At 35.2% G+C, this 17,822-nt stretch overlaps 3 protein-coding genes across 3 annotated transcripts; 2 read left to right on the top strand and 1 right to left on the bottom strand.

Annotated features, from left to right (window-relative positions):
- The first annotated feature begins 1,684 nt into the window (after window positions 1-1,684).
- LOC116002189 (DEAD-box ATP-dependent RNA helicase 8-like) lies at window positions 1,685-7,358 on the top strand. Its single transcript, XM_031242259.1, has 10 exons — window positions 1,685-2,124; window positions 3,245-3,305; window positions 3,947-4,181; window positions 4,381-4,619; window positions 5,351-5,602; window positions 5,680-5,860; window positions 5,950-6,038; window positions 6,133-6,206; window positions 6,312-6,413; window positions 6,807-7,358. The coding sequence occupies exons 1-9, from the start codon at window positions 1,820-1,822 to the stop codon at window positions 6,388-6,390; spliced, it is 1,515 nt and encodes a 504-aa protein (XP_031098119.1). The 5' UTR covers window positions 1,685-1,819; the 3' UTR covers window positions 6,391-6,413; window positions 6,807-7,358.
- Window positions 7,359-7,422: 64 nt separating this feature from the next.
- On the bottom strand, window positions 7,423-10,327 carry LOC116002190 (tetraketide alpha-pyrone reductase 1). Its single transcript, XM_031242260.1, has 6 exons — window positions 10,119-10,327; window positions 9,632-9,792; window positions 9,118-9,306; window positions 8,663-8,825; window positions 8,040-8,232; window positions 7,423-7,693 (listed from the first exon to the last, which is right to left on the bottom strand). Exons 1-6 carry the CDS (start codon window positions 10,273-10,275, stop codon window positions 7,552-7,554), a joined length of 1,005 nt encoding a protein of 334 aa, XP_031098120.1. The 5' UTR covers window positions 10,276-10,327; the 3' UTR covers window positions 7,423-7,551.
- A 5,585-nt stretch (window positions 10,328-15,912) lies between these two features.
- On the top strand, window positions 15,913-16,650 carry LOC116002192 (kiwellin-1-like). Its single transcript, XM_031242261.1, has one exon. It carries the CDS (start codon window positions 15,948-15,950, stop codon window positions 16,512-16,514), a length of 567 nt encoding a protein of 188 aa, XP_031098121.1. The 5' UTR covers window positions 15,913-15,947; the 3' UTR covers window positions 16,515-16,650.
- Window positions 16,651-17,822: the final 1,172 nt, after the last annotated feature.

Here is a 17,822-nt window from a genome sequence, read left to right as displayed (position 1 = left end):
TGTTGACGGACTGGTTGGGTGATCGTTGACGGATCAACAATGTGATCGAACCGATTAGTCCATGTGTGTACACATCAGGGGACTTTAAACCCCTGATGTGTGACGAATTCGAGGAGATGCATGGGTAATGATAAAAAAGATCAAGTTGACCCACAGATTCCTTCAAGTTGCCTCTGGTTTTGCAGATACATGGATGAAAATGTCTTCTAAAATAATTTCTAGTATTAATTTTTGGCTCTTTTCCCTAATAGACATCTTATACTCATTAATTTAGATGCATTTGTTCTAAAACACTTTTGAACTACTTAACCTATTTATAGGTCATTTGTACATTGTTCATGGAGAGAAGATATGAAATATATATGTTTCGAGTTGTTCAGTATTTTTGAGAATTTTTTCTTGTCACGTGTTGACATTTCGTTCCCTTGTCCTGCATTAGTTGGTAATTGCTAGTTATGTCAATCGACTTATTAACCACCCCAAACACTTTAATGAAATTAATGAACCTATTTTAAAGTAATTTGTTGAAAAGTTCCAGGGGAAGTATTCTCCAAGCGAGAAAATATAATAGATAGACTTGTACATGATAGTATGGTTAATGAAATATTACAAAGGAACTTGAGACCGAGTTCTTTATAGGTAAGGGAGATTGATGCGGGACGAATCTGAGGAGACATATGGGTAATGACAAATGAGATCAAGTTGAACCATAGATTTTTTTTTCAAGTTGCCTCTAGTTGTCGGTGGGTTTTATTTATTTATTTATTATTTTTTGCGGTGGTGAATAATAAATAGCGGCGGTCAACGTCAATAATTTACCGGTAACCAACAGGTTATTGGTAAATTATACTTATTTGACTCATTTTGACAAGTTCAAGTGTTTAGTCGCACTTTTTTAAAGTCTGAGGGTCTAATTGTACTTTTGAGTAAAGTTTAGAGGTCTATTTGACTATTTTTCCAATATTATTTGCTCGTATACACTATGTTGTTGCACTTTTAATACATTTTAATTGCACTTTGTTGCACTACATGAAACTGTTACTTGCACTTCTAAGTTAGAATTATTTATAAAAATGCCACTGCATTTTTTTAAATTGCTTATAATCCGTTAGATCTTTTCAGATGCACTGTTGTGATTGGTTCCTAGTTATCTCTTGTGCGCCCGTTATCATTTGATCCGTTATATGTGCGTGTGTGTCATTGTCAAATAGGTGTCTGCACAAAATATAAGAATGATAAAATTCATAAAATGCGATTAAGCAAAGAATTTGGATATGAAAAAGATTTGAATAGCAAATTTTACCTCATGTGAGTGAACATTGTGTCTTGCGTTAGCTTAATGATGTGAAGGCGAAATTGAAAAAGTAGTGAATAGAATTGAAAAATGTTTGTAAGAAAATAAAAAAGAAAGTATAAAGTATATGCAACCGATGAAACATATATCCGTTATAACCGTTATATCGAGTGGGACGAAAGAAAACTAGGAATTTGATTAGTTACCAAAAGAATAAATTTGGACAAAGGTTTGGACCATAAGCCTAATTTGGTTAAAATATAGAGGCCAAAATGTAAGAATATGGAAAGTAACACTCCCGGTAGTGTCCCTCACTCTCACTCAAACGCTGTCGCCATCGATTCTTTTTATTTTTTTTTTCCTTTTTATTTTTTGGGTATTTCCAAACTAGGGCTCCGCATTTTACGAAATTCACTCCAGAAAATCGTTCTTTATTCATTCTTCTTCGTCAACGCCGAGAGAGCGCATTGTTGGATTTGGAGAACATCTTGGCCTAGCGGGATAGATTTTTTCTTTTAATCTCTGATGAATTCGCGAGGGAGGTATCCGCCCGGGATCGGGAACGGACGCGGCGGCGGAGGCAGCGGTTACGGGGGAGGCGGCTTTCGATCAGGCCATAACTCCGGCGGTTATAATCAGCCACGGAACCCTCATTACCAGTACGCGCAGCAGAACCCTCCTCAGCCCCAACAGTATGGTCAGCGGACCTTGCAGAATCAGCCGCAACAACAACAACAGCAGTGGCTGCGGCGGAACCCTAGTGCTGCCGCCTCAGAATCTAGCTCTAACGAAGTCTTGAAAACTATACAATCAGAAGCGATTGATTCGAGGTACATTGTTGCCTTTTGCTGCCACTTCTCCATTTCTTTGTAGAAGATTTAATTTTTTCGAAGTATACGTTGCTTTGTTAACCTAATGTGTAATTCGATGATTATCTTTATTTAGTGTGCAGTGTTGCTGTTTGTTTAGTAACTTCAATGGTTTCTAAAACGTCATTTCTTATCATAGGAAGTAAGAAACATAGATATGAATGCAGAGGTTGTTTCTGGCTATGAATGCATCTTGCAGGGTCTTTACTGTAATTATATTGCTGAAGAATATAAGTCAGTGTTGTATTCTTATGAGTCCACAATTAGAGAGCAGGTTAATTAACTATTTGCAATTAGACTTTGCTCTAGCTTAATAATTGGTTCTTCTCTTTTTGGGCAAGAGAGGTGTTATTCACATTACTAAGGGTGTCTAAGAGGTGGAATATAACCCATATACATGATCCGAGGTGGGAATTGATTGCCATAGGATAATACTTTATGAGAAAATCAATCTTCCATTAGCTATAAAACATGTTCCAATATATATGAAGATATTCAAGTGATCTTACAACATCTTCTTTTTGATCTCCCTAGGGAACTCATTTCTGGGCATAAGCCCAGTTGATTGTTTTTGTTCCATTTGTTAGGTAACTCTAGCTGTTCATCATGTAATTACCATGTATATTAGATTGTAGACTTTCTATGTTTAGACAAGTACTATTTTTTTTCCTACTCCCTGTTTGGTTACAGTGCTACTAGATTATGCTTTTTCGTTACTATTGAACGGGTTATACTGTAAAAACACGGTCCCTTTGTTGTTTACATTGATATCTCATTTTCCATTTTTCAGTTTTCCATTTCTCTAGGAAAAAAGGGTTAGAAATGTTGTTATAAGGGATTGAAGTGTGGATCTACTTTCTCCAAATTTGGAGAATTAGTTAAATGGATTCTCCAAATTCTAGAAAAATGGAGAACAATTTTCCATTTTTCAATTTGGAAAAATGGTTTTAGTAAATAAATTTCTATTCTTCTGTTTTTCATTTCTCCAATTTTCTATTTTTCTAGAAAAATGATTCATTTCTCCAATCACTCAACTCATTTGATTTAAATTTCACTATCTTCCCCATTTTGGTCAATTCAGCTCTCAAGATTGGAAGGCTCGACTAAATATACCAGCGCCTGATACACGTTATAGGACAGAGGTGTGTTGAGATTTTATTACATTTTGTATCCTCAGTTAACTATGCTAGTCTTTTTCTCTTCCTTGTAGTGATGAGTTCAATTATGGCAATATGCACACTTTGGTATTATTTGGGTCATAATGAAGAAAATATATGTTTTAATGTCATTTTGAACTAGTTAATCTTTATTATGGTAGTTGCTTATTTGTGAAAGTTTCTAATGAGGTAGCAATTCAAACTGCATGTCATTTGGGTGTGTATTGCTGAAAATAACAGTGAAAATTAAATGGTCTTTAAAAATAAAATTCTCTTTCCGTTTTTCTCACAGATGAGTTGGCGATTATCTCTAATACACATTTCTGTGCTTTTTCTTGGTTTAAGGAAAGTTATACATTTGAAGCGTCCTTTTTTACGTGGAATCCAATTTTAATTCAAAATCAAGTTCACTTTTGTAAAAATCGGCCTAGGCAGCTGCCTAGGCGCTAGGCACCCCTAGGCCGTCTAGGCACTCTAGGCGCCACCCTGGTGTCCGACTAACGCCTAGCGCCTTCTACAACATTGATCAAGTTAATAAGACCTGATATGCATGCTTTATATCAACTTCTCTCTTGTACCAAATTTTGTGGTACAGGTGACATGAACTCTACTTTTCTTTTCTCCAGGATGTGACTGCAACAAAAGGAAATGAGTTTGAAGATTACTTCTTGAAACGTGAGCTACTTATGGGGATATATGAGAAAGGGTTTGAGAGACCTTCTCCCATCCAGGAAGAGAGTATCCCAATTGCACTTACTGGGAGCGATATTCTTGCTAGAGCTAAAAATGGAACTGGGAAAACAGCTGCCTTTTGTATTCCCGCACTAGAAAAAATTGATACAGAGACTAATGTCATTCAAGGTTTAAATCTTTAATTTCTGAATGCTATTTGAATGAAATTTAAGTTGGGGTTAATAAAGAATCTATAGAGTTAGCACTTCATGTTGATTGTTTTCTTGTTAAACACTTTTAATGCATTAACATCTGGCAAATAAAATTTGACTTTCTTGCGCTCTTCTTTTCACTACTATACCTCACCTTTTAACATTTTAAAATGCAGTTGTTATACTTGTCCCTACTAGAGAGTTAGCACTTCAGACGTCTCAAGTTTGTAAGGAACTTGGTAAACACTTGAAGATACAAGTAATGGTTTCTACTGGAGGAACTAATTTGAAAGATGATATCATGCGATTGTATCAACCAGTCCATTTACTTGTTGGAACTCCTGGAAGAATACTTGATCTTGCCAAAAAGGGCATCTGCATTTTGAAGGACTGTGCAATGCTTGTTATGGATGAGGTATCTCACAAAGTGAATTTTGTCATCTTGTGTTAATTCATCCAATAGGAGAAAAATGATGTAGTTGCTTATGGTTTATTCCTTTTAATTTTTTGATTTTATTTATTATTTTTAAAAGCTTGCTTGTTGGATGGTTTAAAATATCAACAAGAAAAAACTGAAACACCTCAAATAAATTTAGCATATTGTAAATAATTATTTAGATTATTGTGGTTGAGTTTTTCTAGGCCAAGGCTTTACTGTTATGTGTTACTTGAGTTATGTGCTTGAGAGTAATCACTGTTGGCAAATGTATGATGGTTGCTACTAGCACTCTTTTTGTTAAGATTTTCACCTGAACCACCTATTTGGCTGCTCTGATGTTTTTTGTTTTTGGGGGTGTCCTTAGACTGGACCCTTTGCTTCTTGAAATTTATATGGTGCACCATTAAATGTTATATTTATGAGTTTAAAATGGGCAGAAATGCATTTGCACTATATATATATGTGTGTGTATGTGTGTTTGATGTAAGAAGAATTTTGCTCATAATTTGATTATTTCACCATGTTCTCCTTCCCCATAAACATTACATGAGCAACGGTATCAAGTAAATGCTACATGATTTTCTGCACTTCAAACTTTTGAAGTGACTATTTCAAAAATATTGAGTTTATGGAATTTAATTGGACATTTTAAGTTTTTGACATGTATATCAAAGTCCTCAAATTTAACCTGTGGATTTGTCTTCCAGGCAGATAAACTTTTATCCCCAGAGTTTCAGCCTTCTGTGGAGCATCTAATTACCTTTCTACCTGAGTACCGACAAATTTTGATGTTTTCAGCTACATTTCCAGTGACTGTCAAGGATTTCAAAGATCGATATCTACGAAAACCTTATGTTATTAATCTAATGGATGAGCTTACTCTCAAAGGTATAACACAATATTATGCTTTTGTAGAAGAGAGACAGAAGGTCCACTGCCTTAATACCCTTTTCTCCAAGGTATGATCTCCAACATACATTTGTGAGTTTATAATTCTTTTATTATGACCTCATCGTTCTACTGCTTCCCTGTACAGCTGCAAATCAACCAATCGATCATTTTTTGCAACTCTGTGAATCGAGTAGAACTGCTTGCAAAGAAAATTACAGAGCTTGGCTATTCTTGCTTTTATATCCATGCTAAGATGCTACAAGACCATAGGAATAAAGTTTTTCATGACTTCCGCAATGGTGCATGCAGGAATCTTGTTTGTACTGGTATCTCCTTGATGCTCTTTTCTATGTTATGAGGCTGTACATGGTTTGCCATGGACATTCATCTCTAAACAGAGTTGTTACTTTTGCAGATTTATTCACACGTGGGATAGATATTCAAGCTGTCAATGTTGTGATAAATTTTGATTTTCCTAAGAACTCAGAAACTTATCTGCATAGGGTATGTCAACTTCATCTTTATATTGGATTTTGTTTCTTTTTATGAGATTATTGGCGAATTTATTTTGAGGATGGCTATTGGATTGTGTGGTCAGGTGGGTCGTTCAGGAAGGTTTGGGCATCTTGGATTAGCTGTGAATTTGATTACCTATGAAGACCGTTTCAATTTGTATGTGTTTTTTCTGTTATCTTCCTGAAGATAGTTCCTTGCTGATTGTCCGTCACAAGTAGAATTGTTTTCATAATTCCTGATGATTTTTTCTTTCATACTTAGGTACAAAATTGAGCAAGAACTTGGAACTGAAATAAAACCAATTCCTCCGCATATCGATCAAGCCATTTACTGCCAGTAAAATCTGAAGAAAAGCTGATTTTGGTGAGATAAACACCTAGTTTTTAATGCAGTATTGCCTTTGGCCAAGTGGAATCAGAAAGACACCACTTGATGTCCTAATTATTCTCATGTTATAGATTTTATGACCAGGATTTTCTCTCTTTGGTTTTGGGGTGGGGTGATGTGCTGCTTAACCGTGCCCAGGGATGACTGGGGAAGGAAAACTTGATTTCCCCAAGGATACTGTCTCCCTTGGGCGGGAGGGATCTGGTTATTTTTGCTTTTTTGCATTTTAATTTTTCAGGGGATTTGCTTGTGAATGGGCAGATATTTGTCAGGGAACTTCAAGCATGCATTGTTACATTGTTGTGAAAATATACTAAATATACTTTCACATCTCATTAAGATTATAACACTTACTGGTTTTGCTTACAGACTCTTGTTACACCTGAGGCAGTGGCTACTGGATGCTGAATCAATATTGGATTTGGAGACTTGCTGGCTTGAAAGCTAGCTTTGTGGGGAACCATGAAGTAATTGGACAACCATAAATTGACTTTTACTTGACAGACATGCTGTATGGTTTATTGAACACACAACTCAAAAAGCAAGGTGTTCTTCCTCTTCCCTGCCTGTTTGTACTCGCAATCAACATGTCTTAGAGTTCCCCGACGTAATGTGATCAACATATTTCATTCTGGTTATTTGTTGAGGTATTTAGCGTTGGGATCATGTCTTAAATAATTCCGAGTGTGTGGACAAGTGCGAATTCCATGGTAATCTCGTACAAACAGACAAGTCATTCCAGCATGTTTGAGACTTGGAGTAGAAACATTGGTTTTAGACAGAGTTTGTTGTTTTAATAAACCTAATACTACTTTTATTTAATTTGTCCTCCAATAATTTCATACTCTGTACTCACTATTAGAATTATTGTGAATTGACACACTTTGTTTGATTATCGCGAATTGATTTGAAGTTTGTGCATTCCTTTAGCATTGTGAGTGCAAATATCATCTTCCATGCATTGAGATTGAGAGAAAGCATCATCTTTCACATGCCAAAAAGTAACATATTAGGTTTAAACTTTTATGGAGAAATTTCCATTTCCAGCTGTTTCACACTTTATTGTCATGATGATTATTATTATTTTGAAATAATTTAATATATGAAGGTGCTGCTATGGTGAAAGATGGCCTTGCTCCATCAAGGATGCGACAGTGTCATCAAACATCTCTTCCAGGGACTTGAACTTCATTCCTAAGCTCTTTAACTTTGAGGTGTTGAATTCATAGTATTGCCTGTCTTCTGGTTTTATAAACCTGAAACCGACCATAGGATTGTCATTAGGAGGGTTAGCATAATGTGGCATTCATTTCCAAAAAAAAAAAAGAAAGCATAATGTGGCATTATTCTTATGGTATTGATTGGCACCCGTGTTGATAGTACTAAGTATAAATATGTACGTGGTACTATCAATATTGGAACCGGTGCTGATAGTACTAAGTATAAATATGTACGCGATACTATCAATATTGGAACCGGTGCTGATAGTACTAAGTATAAATATGTAGATGCGGTACTATCAATACTGGAACCGGCACCACAGAACAACCTTTTATTATATACTGTTGACAGATTATATTATAAATAGATGTTGGAAAAAACCTGTTTGAAATTGGCAGATTGGGGTAACGCTTTGATAAAATGGAGGCGAGGTCTTGGATATCAATAACGGTGGAGTTGCAGATGTATCTCCCCTCAGCATCCTCTTGCTCATAAACAAGAATGTGGGAGGCAGCAACATCATCTATATGTACATATCCCATCCTTCCATGCACTTGAAATTTTTCAGTCACCCCTATCAAACATGAAAATAATAATAATAACAAAACAATACTCTGACTAGAAAGAGTTTGATTTCTTTAAGGTTTCAAATTTGAGACTTATAATAAATTGAATAATACAAGTCGGGATAACTTTCTGTAATAACATGACTCTCTTTATTACCGGATAACGAGAGAAACCCTACACAACCCTTTGATGCCAGAAGAAAGTAAACTAACCTAGGTTACCCATAGGACAAGGATTCAAATTCGTAACCCTGTGGTTACAAGCGTGCAGTGGATCTCTTTTCATCTTGTTAGGGGTTTACTCCATGACTCTCTTTATTAGTTATTATATGATGTAGACTCTTTATTGGAGAGTAGTAATTATATGATTTAGTTAGAGAATAATACTAGTAAGTAAATTATAGTGGTAGTAAGATATATGGAGATGGAGTGAGTTACCCTTAAAGAGGCCAAGAACATCTGTTGCTGTTGAGCACAAGTGAGGAGGCAGGCTGGGGCCAATCACAAAGGTGGGCAGCACAGTCACGAGATGAATATTGTTGTGTTTGCAGAACTCCCATGCAGCTCTTTCTGCCAACGTTTTAGATAATGCATACCAAAGCTTTTGTTTTTGTTGTTGTTGTGTATAGAGAGAGATCAAGAGATTGAATGGTTAGTTAAATTGCAAATGAAAGGAAAAGGTAATCTAGATTTGGTTAATTATCCCACACGTTCTTAGCTTAGTGGTTCAATAGGTAGTATTTGAGAGAAGAAACAAAGTCTCGAAAAATTATTTTATAGATAATTAAAAGATAAAAAGTAGTAATGACATAATTGAGGCCTCGAGGGACGCGAAAAATGTTATTATTTTTATAATAATTCAATAATAAAAATGTGTGAGTAGTGGTAATTACCTGAAGGTTTTGGCAAAGTTGGACAGAGGACCAAGATGACTCGTCCAAAGGAATTTTAGGATCAAAATCATTTCTAGCCCTAACCGCTGAAGAAGATGAAGTCAGAACCACACGCCTCAAACATGGATTCTTCTTGCAGGATCTCAGCACATTCAGGCTTCCCTCAACTGCAGCTTTCAACATTCCCTCCTGCATGCATACATAAATACATAAATCAATATCATAAACATAAATATGCAGTCCAACTATTAGTTTAGACTTTTAGTTGAGACAACATATATCTTTTAATTTAGTATTAGACCCAATTCCTTGCAGAAGGTCATGTGCTCGAATCTGAGCTCAAATTTATGCGTCACCCCATAAAAGGAGAGAAGTTTTTAGTTGAAACGAAATACATTAATACATCTGTTGCTTTGTTTATGAGGCTCAACCTAAAATAGTACTAGTTTTAAAGGAGAATTGAACTTGATGTTTTCAGTTTGACTTGAAGATGATGAATATTGGTTATACATACATTGGGTGTGGGTAGGACAGGTGAGGCAGTGTGAAACACACCCTCACATCCCATGATGGCATCATCAAAGCTCCCTTCTTCTGTTAGGTCAGCCTTCACTAGCTTAAGCCTCTCCTCTGCTCCTTCCAGCTTCCATAGGTGCCCTACTTTCCTCTCATCCCCTGCTTACACATCCACACCACGCATATATATAAACACAATATATATACGAAAAAATCCTAGCCAAATTGATCAGATTATTGACTTTGAAATCAATAAGTTATGAATTTGACTCCCGGGAACGGCCTATTGGCCTTCTTAGTTTGAACCGATCAGTTATGAGCAACCTAAACTGGTTTATCTTATCCTTTACGAGTTAAGAGTTAAGGTTAGGGTCACAAAACCAGATTTATCCGGTATATCTCTCGAGTAGTGACTGCAGGGGGCCTGAGTAACTCAAAAATACTATACATATACCTACACATATATAAAGATTATAGATACAAACCTGGGTCTCTGACAGTGCCAATGACAGTATAGCCACACAAGAGAAGCCTCTTGATTAGGCAAGAAGCAAGATAGCCTGCAGCCCCAGTAACACATACTAGTTTAGCTTTGGCATGCTCCTCCTCATCATCAATCTTCTTCATCTTGCCTTCCATCATCTCATCTCATCTGCTCCAACCCAGAAATTAAAGAAACTGATCTGATGTTCACAACACACAAGCCTTATATATACTCGCATAGTGTATATATATATATATATATATATGTGCCTTAAGAAGGGAGTGATCAGTCACTTCCTTTTTGTGACTTATCAAATTGATCACAACACATGGCACAACTGTGCTGTACTGTACTGTCAATTTACCTACAGTTCTTCAGCTTATATTTGTCTATTTTATCACATTTCTTTATCTTGGCACATTTTTTTAATGTTTCTTATTTTTGTTAAATAAAAAGTTTGACAAATGCCCAATATATAGTACAAGTGTATCTACTATATATCTGCCACATTCGTTATTTTAGTCCTGAAATGTGTACATTGAGGCTTACGAGACAACCCTGCCTAATGTCTCAAATTAGAAATGTTTTGATCTATTTGCTATATGTATACATATGCGTGCAATTGTACATATTTGGTTAAGTTAATAAATCATTACTGTTACAGAGAAATTAAACCATGTTGATGAGTTCTGATCTCATGATTCTCAATAGAGTATAATCAAAAGGTAAAATCTCATATGAAAATGTCTCATGGATCAACGATTACCCGTGAGACTAGTTGAATTTTTCATAAGTATTATACTTTGATTCTCAATAGAATATAATTAAAATGCAAAATCTCCTATGAAACTGTCTCATTGATCCTTATTCGTGAGACATGTCAGATTTTCATAAGTATTACAGTTTTTTCTCATAAGTAACTTTTAAATCCTTAAATATTACATTTTGATTTAACAATATTACATTTTTCATCAAAAGTATCATATTTCCTAATAAGTATTACACATTGTAATAATTAGTTTATCCATGAATAATACAGAGTATTACACTTTTTTCATCAGTATTATGTTTTTCCTCATAAGTAATAATTAATTAATTCATCCATGATTAGTATCACACTTTTTCTCATAGGTAACTCTTCAACCCCTAAATTTTACATTTTGATTTAAATATCATATTTTTCATCAAAAGTGTCACATTTTCCGTCATAAGTAACAATCAATTTATCTTTAATTATTAATACATTTTTCATCATAAATATTACTCCCTCCGTCCCGAATTGGATGTCTCATTTGCTTTTTGCACGTTTTTTAAGAAATTAAAGTAAATGTGATGTGCTTTCCAATTATGCCCCTAACTTTTTCACTTTTGAAAATAAAAGCAATAAAGAAGGTAAAAGTCATAAGGGTAAATTGGGAAAAGTAAAATGATGGTGATGTTCAATTTTAGAAAGAGGACAACATTTTAGGACAAACTAAAAAGAAAAGTAAGACATATAAAATAGGATTGAGGGAGTACATTTTTATCTGAACCTAACTTGTCTTACAGTCTATGAAATGGTATTACAAGAGACTCACCCTCTTGTTGTTTTTTATTATTTTTTTGGGGGATGGGGTGAAGGGTTTAGAGTAAATAGGCCGACATAGTGATGGCGATAGCAAGAAATGGTTGGAAAAGAAAGAGGGTCCCATGTTTTATTTGTTTTATATAATTATATTATTTAGTAAGAAGGTCGAAATTAAATTATTGCCCTAGATCTGATCAAATTTGTGGTTATTTTGGACTACTGAACATGTGCTGACAAACTTGACCAACCTAGCTTTTTTTTTTTTGAAAGCGACCAACCTAGCTAATTGCCTAATTGTCAAGATGCAGAAGAGCATCTTCATGAATTGAGTTTTTATTATTATTTTTTTTGGAATTTTTACATACCATGTAGAATGGAGGGATAAAGAAAAAGGAAAAAAAGAAAAAAGAAAAAGAGAAACTATCAAACTTATTATGCACCCAACGTGCACTTGCAGAAGCCCTTTATATATATATATATATATATATATATATATATATATATATATATATTAATTCAATGGTCGCCACAAAAATGTTGCATAGAAAAAAAAATTGAAAAAAGTTTCACCCCACAACTATTAAAAACTCCACTTTACTTATGGAAAAACTGGGATGCTCTAAGAGCAATCACTTTGTTAGGATTATTTTGTCACATGGGAGAGAGAAGAAGACAAAAATAGAGAAAAAAAGAAAAATAAAAAGAGGAAAAAGATAATTTTGTTTAATCACAATAAACTCCAAAAAAATTTAATTTTTTTTCTTTCTTTCAAATCATCACAAAAATAAGAAAAAAAACTCGCAAAAATCGTGGGTGTGGATACTCTAATTTTAATTAGTACTAATTTATAAAGTTTCTTTGTTTTTGGATTTTCCTTTTTGTTTCTTGGAAAACCCAGCTATTAGATACAAGAATTGGACTTATAATCATTTAGGTACAAGAATCATGCTTTAAATATCCAAATCACTACTCTTTTGTTACGATTTTCCAATTTTGTTTCGTCATAAGATGATTGATGAATGATTGTTCATCAGAAAAGAATCAAAAGATATGATAACAGCTAATTCGGTTTACAAATTAAAATACATAACTAATAAGCAAAAGTAATAAGAAAGTACAAAAGATGATTACTTCATTGTTTGGTTGTAAATGAAAGAATTAATGAATGAACTATACATACACATACACATTATATATGTGCCAAAAAAATATATACAATACATACACATCTGAATAACAGAGCGTTAACGAAGGTGATACAATGCTTTAATTGATACAAATTAGTAAGTAATTGAAAACTTGACAAAAAAAAAAAAGAAGTTACGGGGGTATCCAATCAAGACTTTTATAAACTTTTAAAGACTTTAAAAGTTTGGTGATATTCAATTTAGATTTTTAAAGACTCTTTAAAAAGTATAGTGGTATTCGATTCAGACTTAAAATATATTGCTATTCAATTTAAACTTTATAGAGTCTTTAAAAGTTAATCGTATTCAAAAATTTATTAACTTTCATATAATCTATTAGAATAGGATTTCTGTATACTTTTTGCTCACTAATATAAATATATGAAATTCAACGTACGCTCTAACCCCAAACTTTTCAACTTTCTCTACAAACGTTTTCTCTATTTATACCCGACAAACTTTTTATCGGTTCCTATCAAATTTACGGTAAGTTTCAAACTTATGAAAAATAATTGTTTGTTGTTCTTAGCAAATTTTTTTTGCTGATAACAACAAAAACAAAAAGAAGTTGTTGTGAACAACAACTTGCTGTTCGTAACAACTAAATCTACTACGAACAGCAACATCTTGCTATTGTTCGCAGCCAGATTGTGAAGGAGTAGTGTATATCAGTTCATTATGTTTAGTTTGAGTGTGTAGACTTTGTCTGCATGTTATTAGCTTAGAAGTTGTGTTTGCTGTTCATTCTTCATAATAAAAGTATTCTTCCTATCTCTATATGGTATCCAGAGCCTAACTCTAACGAGCAATTTCTTTTCTCTTTCCTTCCCACTAAATATGGTCATCACCACAGAGAAACAATTCATTCAACTTAATGCACCAACGATTTTCCCATTAAATTGACGTCTTCCAACTTTCAAGTTTGGAGAAAACAGATTCAAGCCTCCCTTATTGGCTTAGACTTACTCGGCTACATTGACGGTATCTCTCCAGCCCTTGCACAATTTCGTGATGTAGCCCAAACAGAGCATAATCCCGAATACATCACATAGTTTAGACAAGACCAAACCATTCTTCTTCTCCAAAAGGTCGAATCCACAACCACAAGGGCCCCGGCCCGACAAAGCAACTGGGAGGATGTAAATCATGGTAACTCAACTGAACACAGAGTTTAGACAAGATCAAACCATCCCGAATAACCGCTGCTACTAAAAATTTTTAAAATAAATAAAGAAAAATATTTAGCTACACTTAATAACCACCACTAAATTTTTTAAAAGTAAATAAAGAAAAATATTTAGTGGAAACAGATTCTCAGTTGGTTAAAAGGAACAAGCATGGGAGATGTGGACGTGGAAACAGATTCTCAGTTGGTTTATTACGCATTACGTTTAGACTCTTTTAATTCAGGTTTTGGTTTCATTATTGATGATATTAAAGAAGTTGCATCCACGATTGATGGTGTATAGTACACTTCCATTTTGTTAAGCGATCTGCGAATCGTGCTGCCCACATTATATTGTTGCTCGGGAAGCCGTTTCTATGTCAGGTTGCGGGGAGTGGTTTGATAGCCCTCCTCATTATCTTGTCGATTGTCTTCTTTCTGATTCTATGAATTAAGTCTTACTTTTCAAAAAAAAATATTTAGCGACACTTAATAATCGCCACTAAAATTTTAAGGACTAAACTAATTAGTTATATTTAGTGGTGGTTAGAGAACTACCTTATATTTAGCGGCGGTTACAAAACTGCCGCTAAATGCAATGCGGGTCAAGAATTCTCGCAGTTGTCTAAATTAAAACTGCCTCTAAATCGTTCGTGACACACTATTTAGACACGGTTGGAGAACCGTCTCTAAACAATTTAGTGGTGGTTGTGAACGCTGCTAAATAATAAATTTACCGCTGCTAAATAACCTTTTTGGTGTAGTGGATGTTATATGTTATTTTTAGTAGTGCAATGATCCTATCAATATATTGAAAACGTGTATGAAGATATTGACAATACTAACTTAAACAAAATAATGTAATGATATTAGTTAAGTATTACAGTTATTTTTAGCCAATAGTACTCAATAAAATTACAGTCATGTTCTTTTAACAATATCGCATAATTAAAGTTTTAGATTAAAATTTGACATTGGGCCTTGCACTACGCGCAACGCGCATGCCCAGCTAGTATTCACAAGAAAGTTAATGACTGTGCATATTGAATGTCGAGTAACCATTATTTTCGTGCTCATGGTCTTTATATGCGTGATGTTCTTTTGAATAGTCTAAAGTTTACACCTTTTGCAGATCTAGCTTGTTAGTTTAAAATGATCTTAATATTTATACGTTTTTTATTTTTAACAATTTTGCTTTGTACAAAAAGTAATGTACCTATTCAGTAAAATGATAACATATCAAACCGTAATTAATATAATATACTTATGTAGGAGTATCTGGCATTGCTCTTATGAAAAAAAAAAAAAAAACAAAAAGCCAAATTGATCATGTATTACTAATAACATTATATTGGAGCCTAGATTATTTTAACATCTCAACCCAAAACATGCAAGTCCAACGAACGCAGAGCAAATGTGAATTGTGATCTCAACATTTAAAAAAAAAAAAAAAACTAGGGATCGGATCAGTTGTCTTTTGGTCTCCCACTCATCCACAAATTGCCAATTGAATGATGAAAATAACTTGTGATTTGTTAATGTAATGTCTCCTTTCACCGTAAAGATTGGTTGGTTAATTGGGTGTTGGCTAATTCAAACAATTTGACTTAAACTCTACAACACTATGCAATTTCAATAATCAGCGGAGGTTAATTGGAGACTGAGCATTGAGCACAGATTTGGCATTTTATCCCCAGATCAGATTTCACATAATTAAGTTTGTTTTTTAATCCTAGAACGCCGTGAATATAAAGCTGAGAAATAAAATATCACTACAGAGTTGAAAACAATTGCAATTTTTATGGTTTTTGTCTGCCAAATCTCAGGTATATAAACCTGTGAGATGATCACCCTTTTCACCACCATATATCTTCAACATACATTAGCAGAGAAAACAAGAAATTGAAAACCATGAAAGCCTTTCTCTTTCTCATGCTGGCTCTTGCCTGCATAACACAATCTTGCGTGGCCGCGAGCAGGCTGGCGGCGGCCGGAGCCTGCACGCCGAGCGGCAAGATACGAGGAAAAAAGCCGCCGCCGGGGGAGTGTAACCAAGAGAACGGCTCAGACTGCTGCAAGGCTGGCAAAATGTACACCACCTACAAATGCTCCCCTCCGGTGACCGGAAACACGAAGGCCACTCTCACCCTTAACAGCTTCCAGAAAGGCGGCGACGGCGGCGGCCCATCGGAATGCGACAACCAGTACCACTCAGACGACATGCCCGTGGTGGCGCTTTCCACTGGATGGTACAGCGGAGGGAGCAGATGTCTGAATCACATCAAGATCAGCGCTAATGGCAGAAGCGTGAGGGCTATGGTGGTGGACGAGTGTGACTCCACGATGGGGTGCGACGATGAACACGATTATCAGCCGCCATGTGAGAACAACATTGTTGATGCTTCTAAGGCTGTGTGGGAGGCTTTGGGGTTAGACCAGAACGAAGGAGAGCATGATATCACTTGGACTGATGCCTAATATATAGGCTAATACAATTACCTGGAAATATTCTTATAGTTTACGACATTGCTATATATACATGGATTATTGTATGTCTACTGTAGGATGATGTATGAGTGTGATATTGATAATAAAAGTATTTTTATAGATAAAATTGATTTTACCATAGATTAATATGTAAATAATATAGAGTACGTATGCCTAGTGATGGATATATTGGAGACTGGTCTGGAGCGAACCAACCCTAGGAAGCTGGCCAAGTCAACCCGGGTCGAGAGCTTACTCCGAGGCTCAAAGCCGACTGCGAATCTGTTGATGAGCGAGCCAGCTGAGGCCTCGACTCGGCCAAGCCGGCTGAGGCTCAATTAAATGAAGACCTTAACTGCCCGCCTATTTCGCTCAGGGCGATTAGGGAAGAAACCAATTATAAAAGGAGTCCTCTTGTCTTTATTGGTACTTTCAATGAGAGCTTGACATACAAGCTCAAGATATATCAAATTATACCGGATCCAAAGGCTTCACCAAATCATTCCCAACTCCATTTTCTCCAACTCTAATGGGTACCCTTTGGGAATTAATTTCTCATTCATTCAATATCCATTTTATGCATATGAAAATTGATTTTTTAGGACTTAGAAAAATTGACACAATAGTGCTCAAAGTTGATCCCTGTATAGGATAAGTAGGTGTTATTTGACGGATCGTAGTAAGCATGGGATAGAAAGTAGGGTGGAGAATGAGGATTCCCCGGATGTTGTTCTCAAAGGATGGACATGAGAATCTAATGATGTTCGGTTAAGCACGAGTGCACACTTGTGATAGAAAGCTAGGTAGGCTCATTAGACCAATAGAAAGGAGTAACAATGTAAAGTATGCAAGCAAGTAAGCAAAAAATAAATGAGCAATGAGATGGAAAGAATTGGATTGGCATTCCATTGCTTAGATGCAATGAAGAGAGACCTTGGCGAGAATTGATGATGCTATGTGTTGAATTGTGATTTTTGGAAGACATTTCCACTAGTGCTAAGCCCGCGACTGCATTCATTAACTTATTGAGTGCTTTTAGTTATACTTTTGTTGCAACTTAATTAAAGTACTCAAGACATTTTATCAAACAGTTGGTCTACGTGACTTCTTCTAGACTCTATTTCGATCTCAATGTAAGGTAGGAATTGCAAGTGGAAGGGCTAGGTATAGAGTGTAGTCTCAATCTCTTGGAAACTACTCTCATCCTAATTCTCTTGTATGTTGTGCACACTTCTCATACAAGAGTCTATTGATAGACGCCAAAAGTACCTAGCTATTCAGGATTAATTAAGGAAGAAT

Source organism: Ipomoea triloba, chromosome 13 (assembly GCF_003576645.1).
Source record: "Ipomoea triloba cultivar NCNSP0323 chromosome 13, ASM357664v1".
In the NCBI taxonomy this organism is placed as follows: Eukaryota; Viridiplantae; Streptophyta; class Magnoliopsida; order Solanales; family Convolvulaceae; genus Ipomoea; species Ipomoea triloba.
Note: the sequence above shows the minus strand (reverse complement) of the source record. Positions and strands in the feature narration are given on the sequence as shown.

Excerpts from the sequence above, each read along its gene's own strand:
- LOC116002190 (XM_031242260.1), bottom strand. The coding sequence starts at position 10,275 with ATGATGGAAGGCAAGATGAAGAAGATTGATGATGAGGAGGAGCATGCC. Across the intron at positions 9,793-10,118 it reads TGGCACTGTCAGAGACCCAG|GGGATGAGAGGAAAGTAGGG; the intron begins GTTTGTATCTAT and ends ATGTGTAAGCAG. Across the intron at positions 7,694-8,039 it reads AATCTGCCAATTTCAAACAG|GTTTATAAAACCAGAAGACA; the intron begins GTTTTTTCCAAC and ends GGTCGGTTTCAG.
- LOC116002189 (XM_031242259.1), top strand. The coding sequence starts at position 1,820 with ATGAATTCGCGAGGGAGGTATCCGCCCGGGATCGGGAACGGACGCGGC. Across the intron at positions 3,306-3,946 it reads ATACACGTTATAGGACAGAG|GATGTGACTGCAACAAAAGG; the intron begins GTGTGTTGAGAT and ends TCTTTTCTCCAG. Across the intron at positions 4,182-4,380 it reads AGAGACTAATGTCATTCAAG|TTGTTATACTTGTCCCTACT; the intron begins GTTTAAATCTTT and ends TTTAAAATGCAG.
- LOC116002192 (XM_031242261.1), top strand. The coding sequence starts at position 15,948 with ATGAAAGCCTTTCTCTTTCTCATGCTGGCTCTTGCCTGCATAACACAA.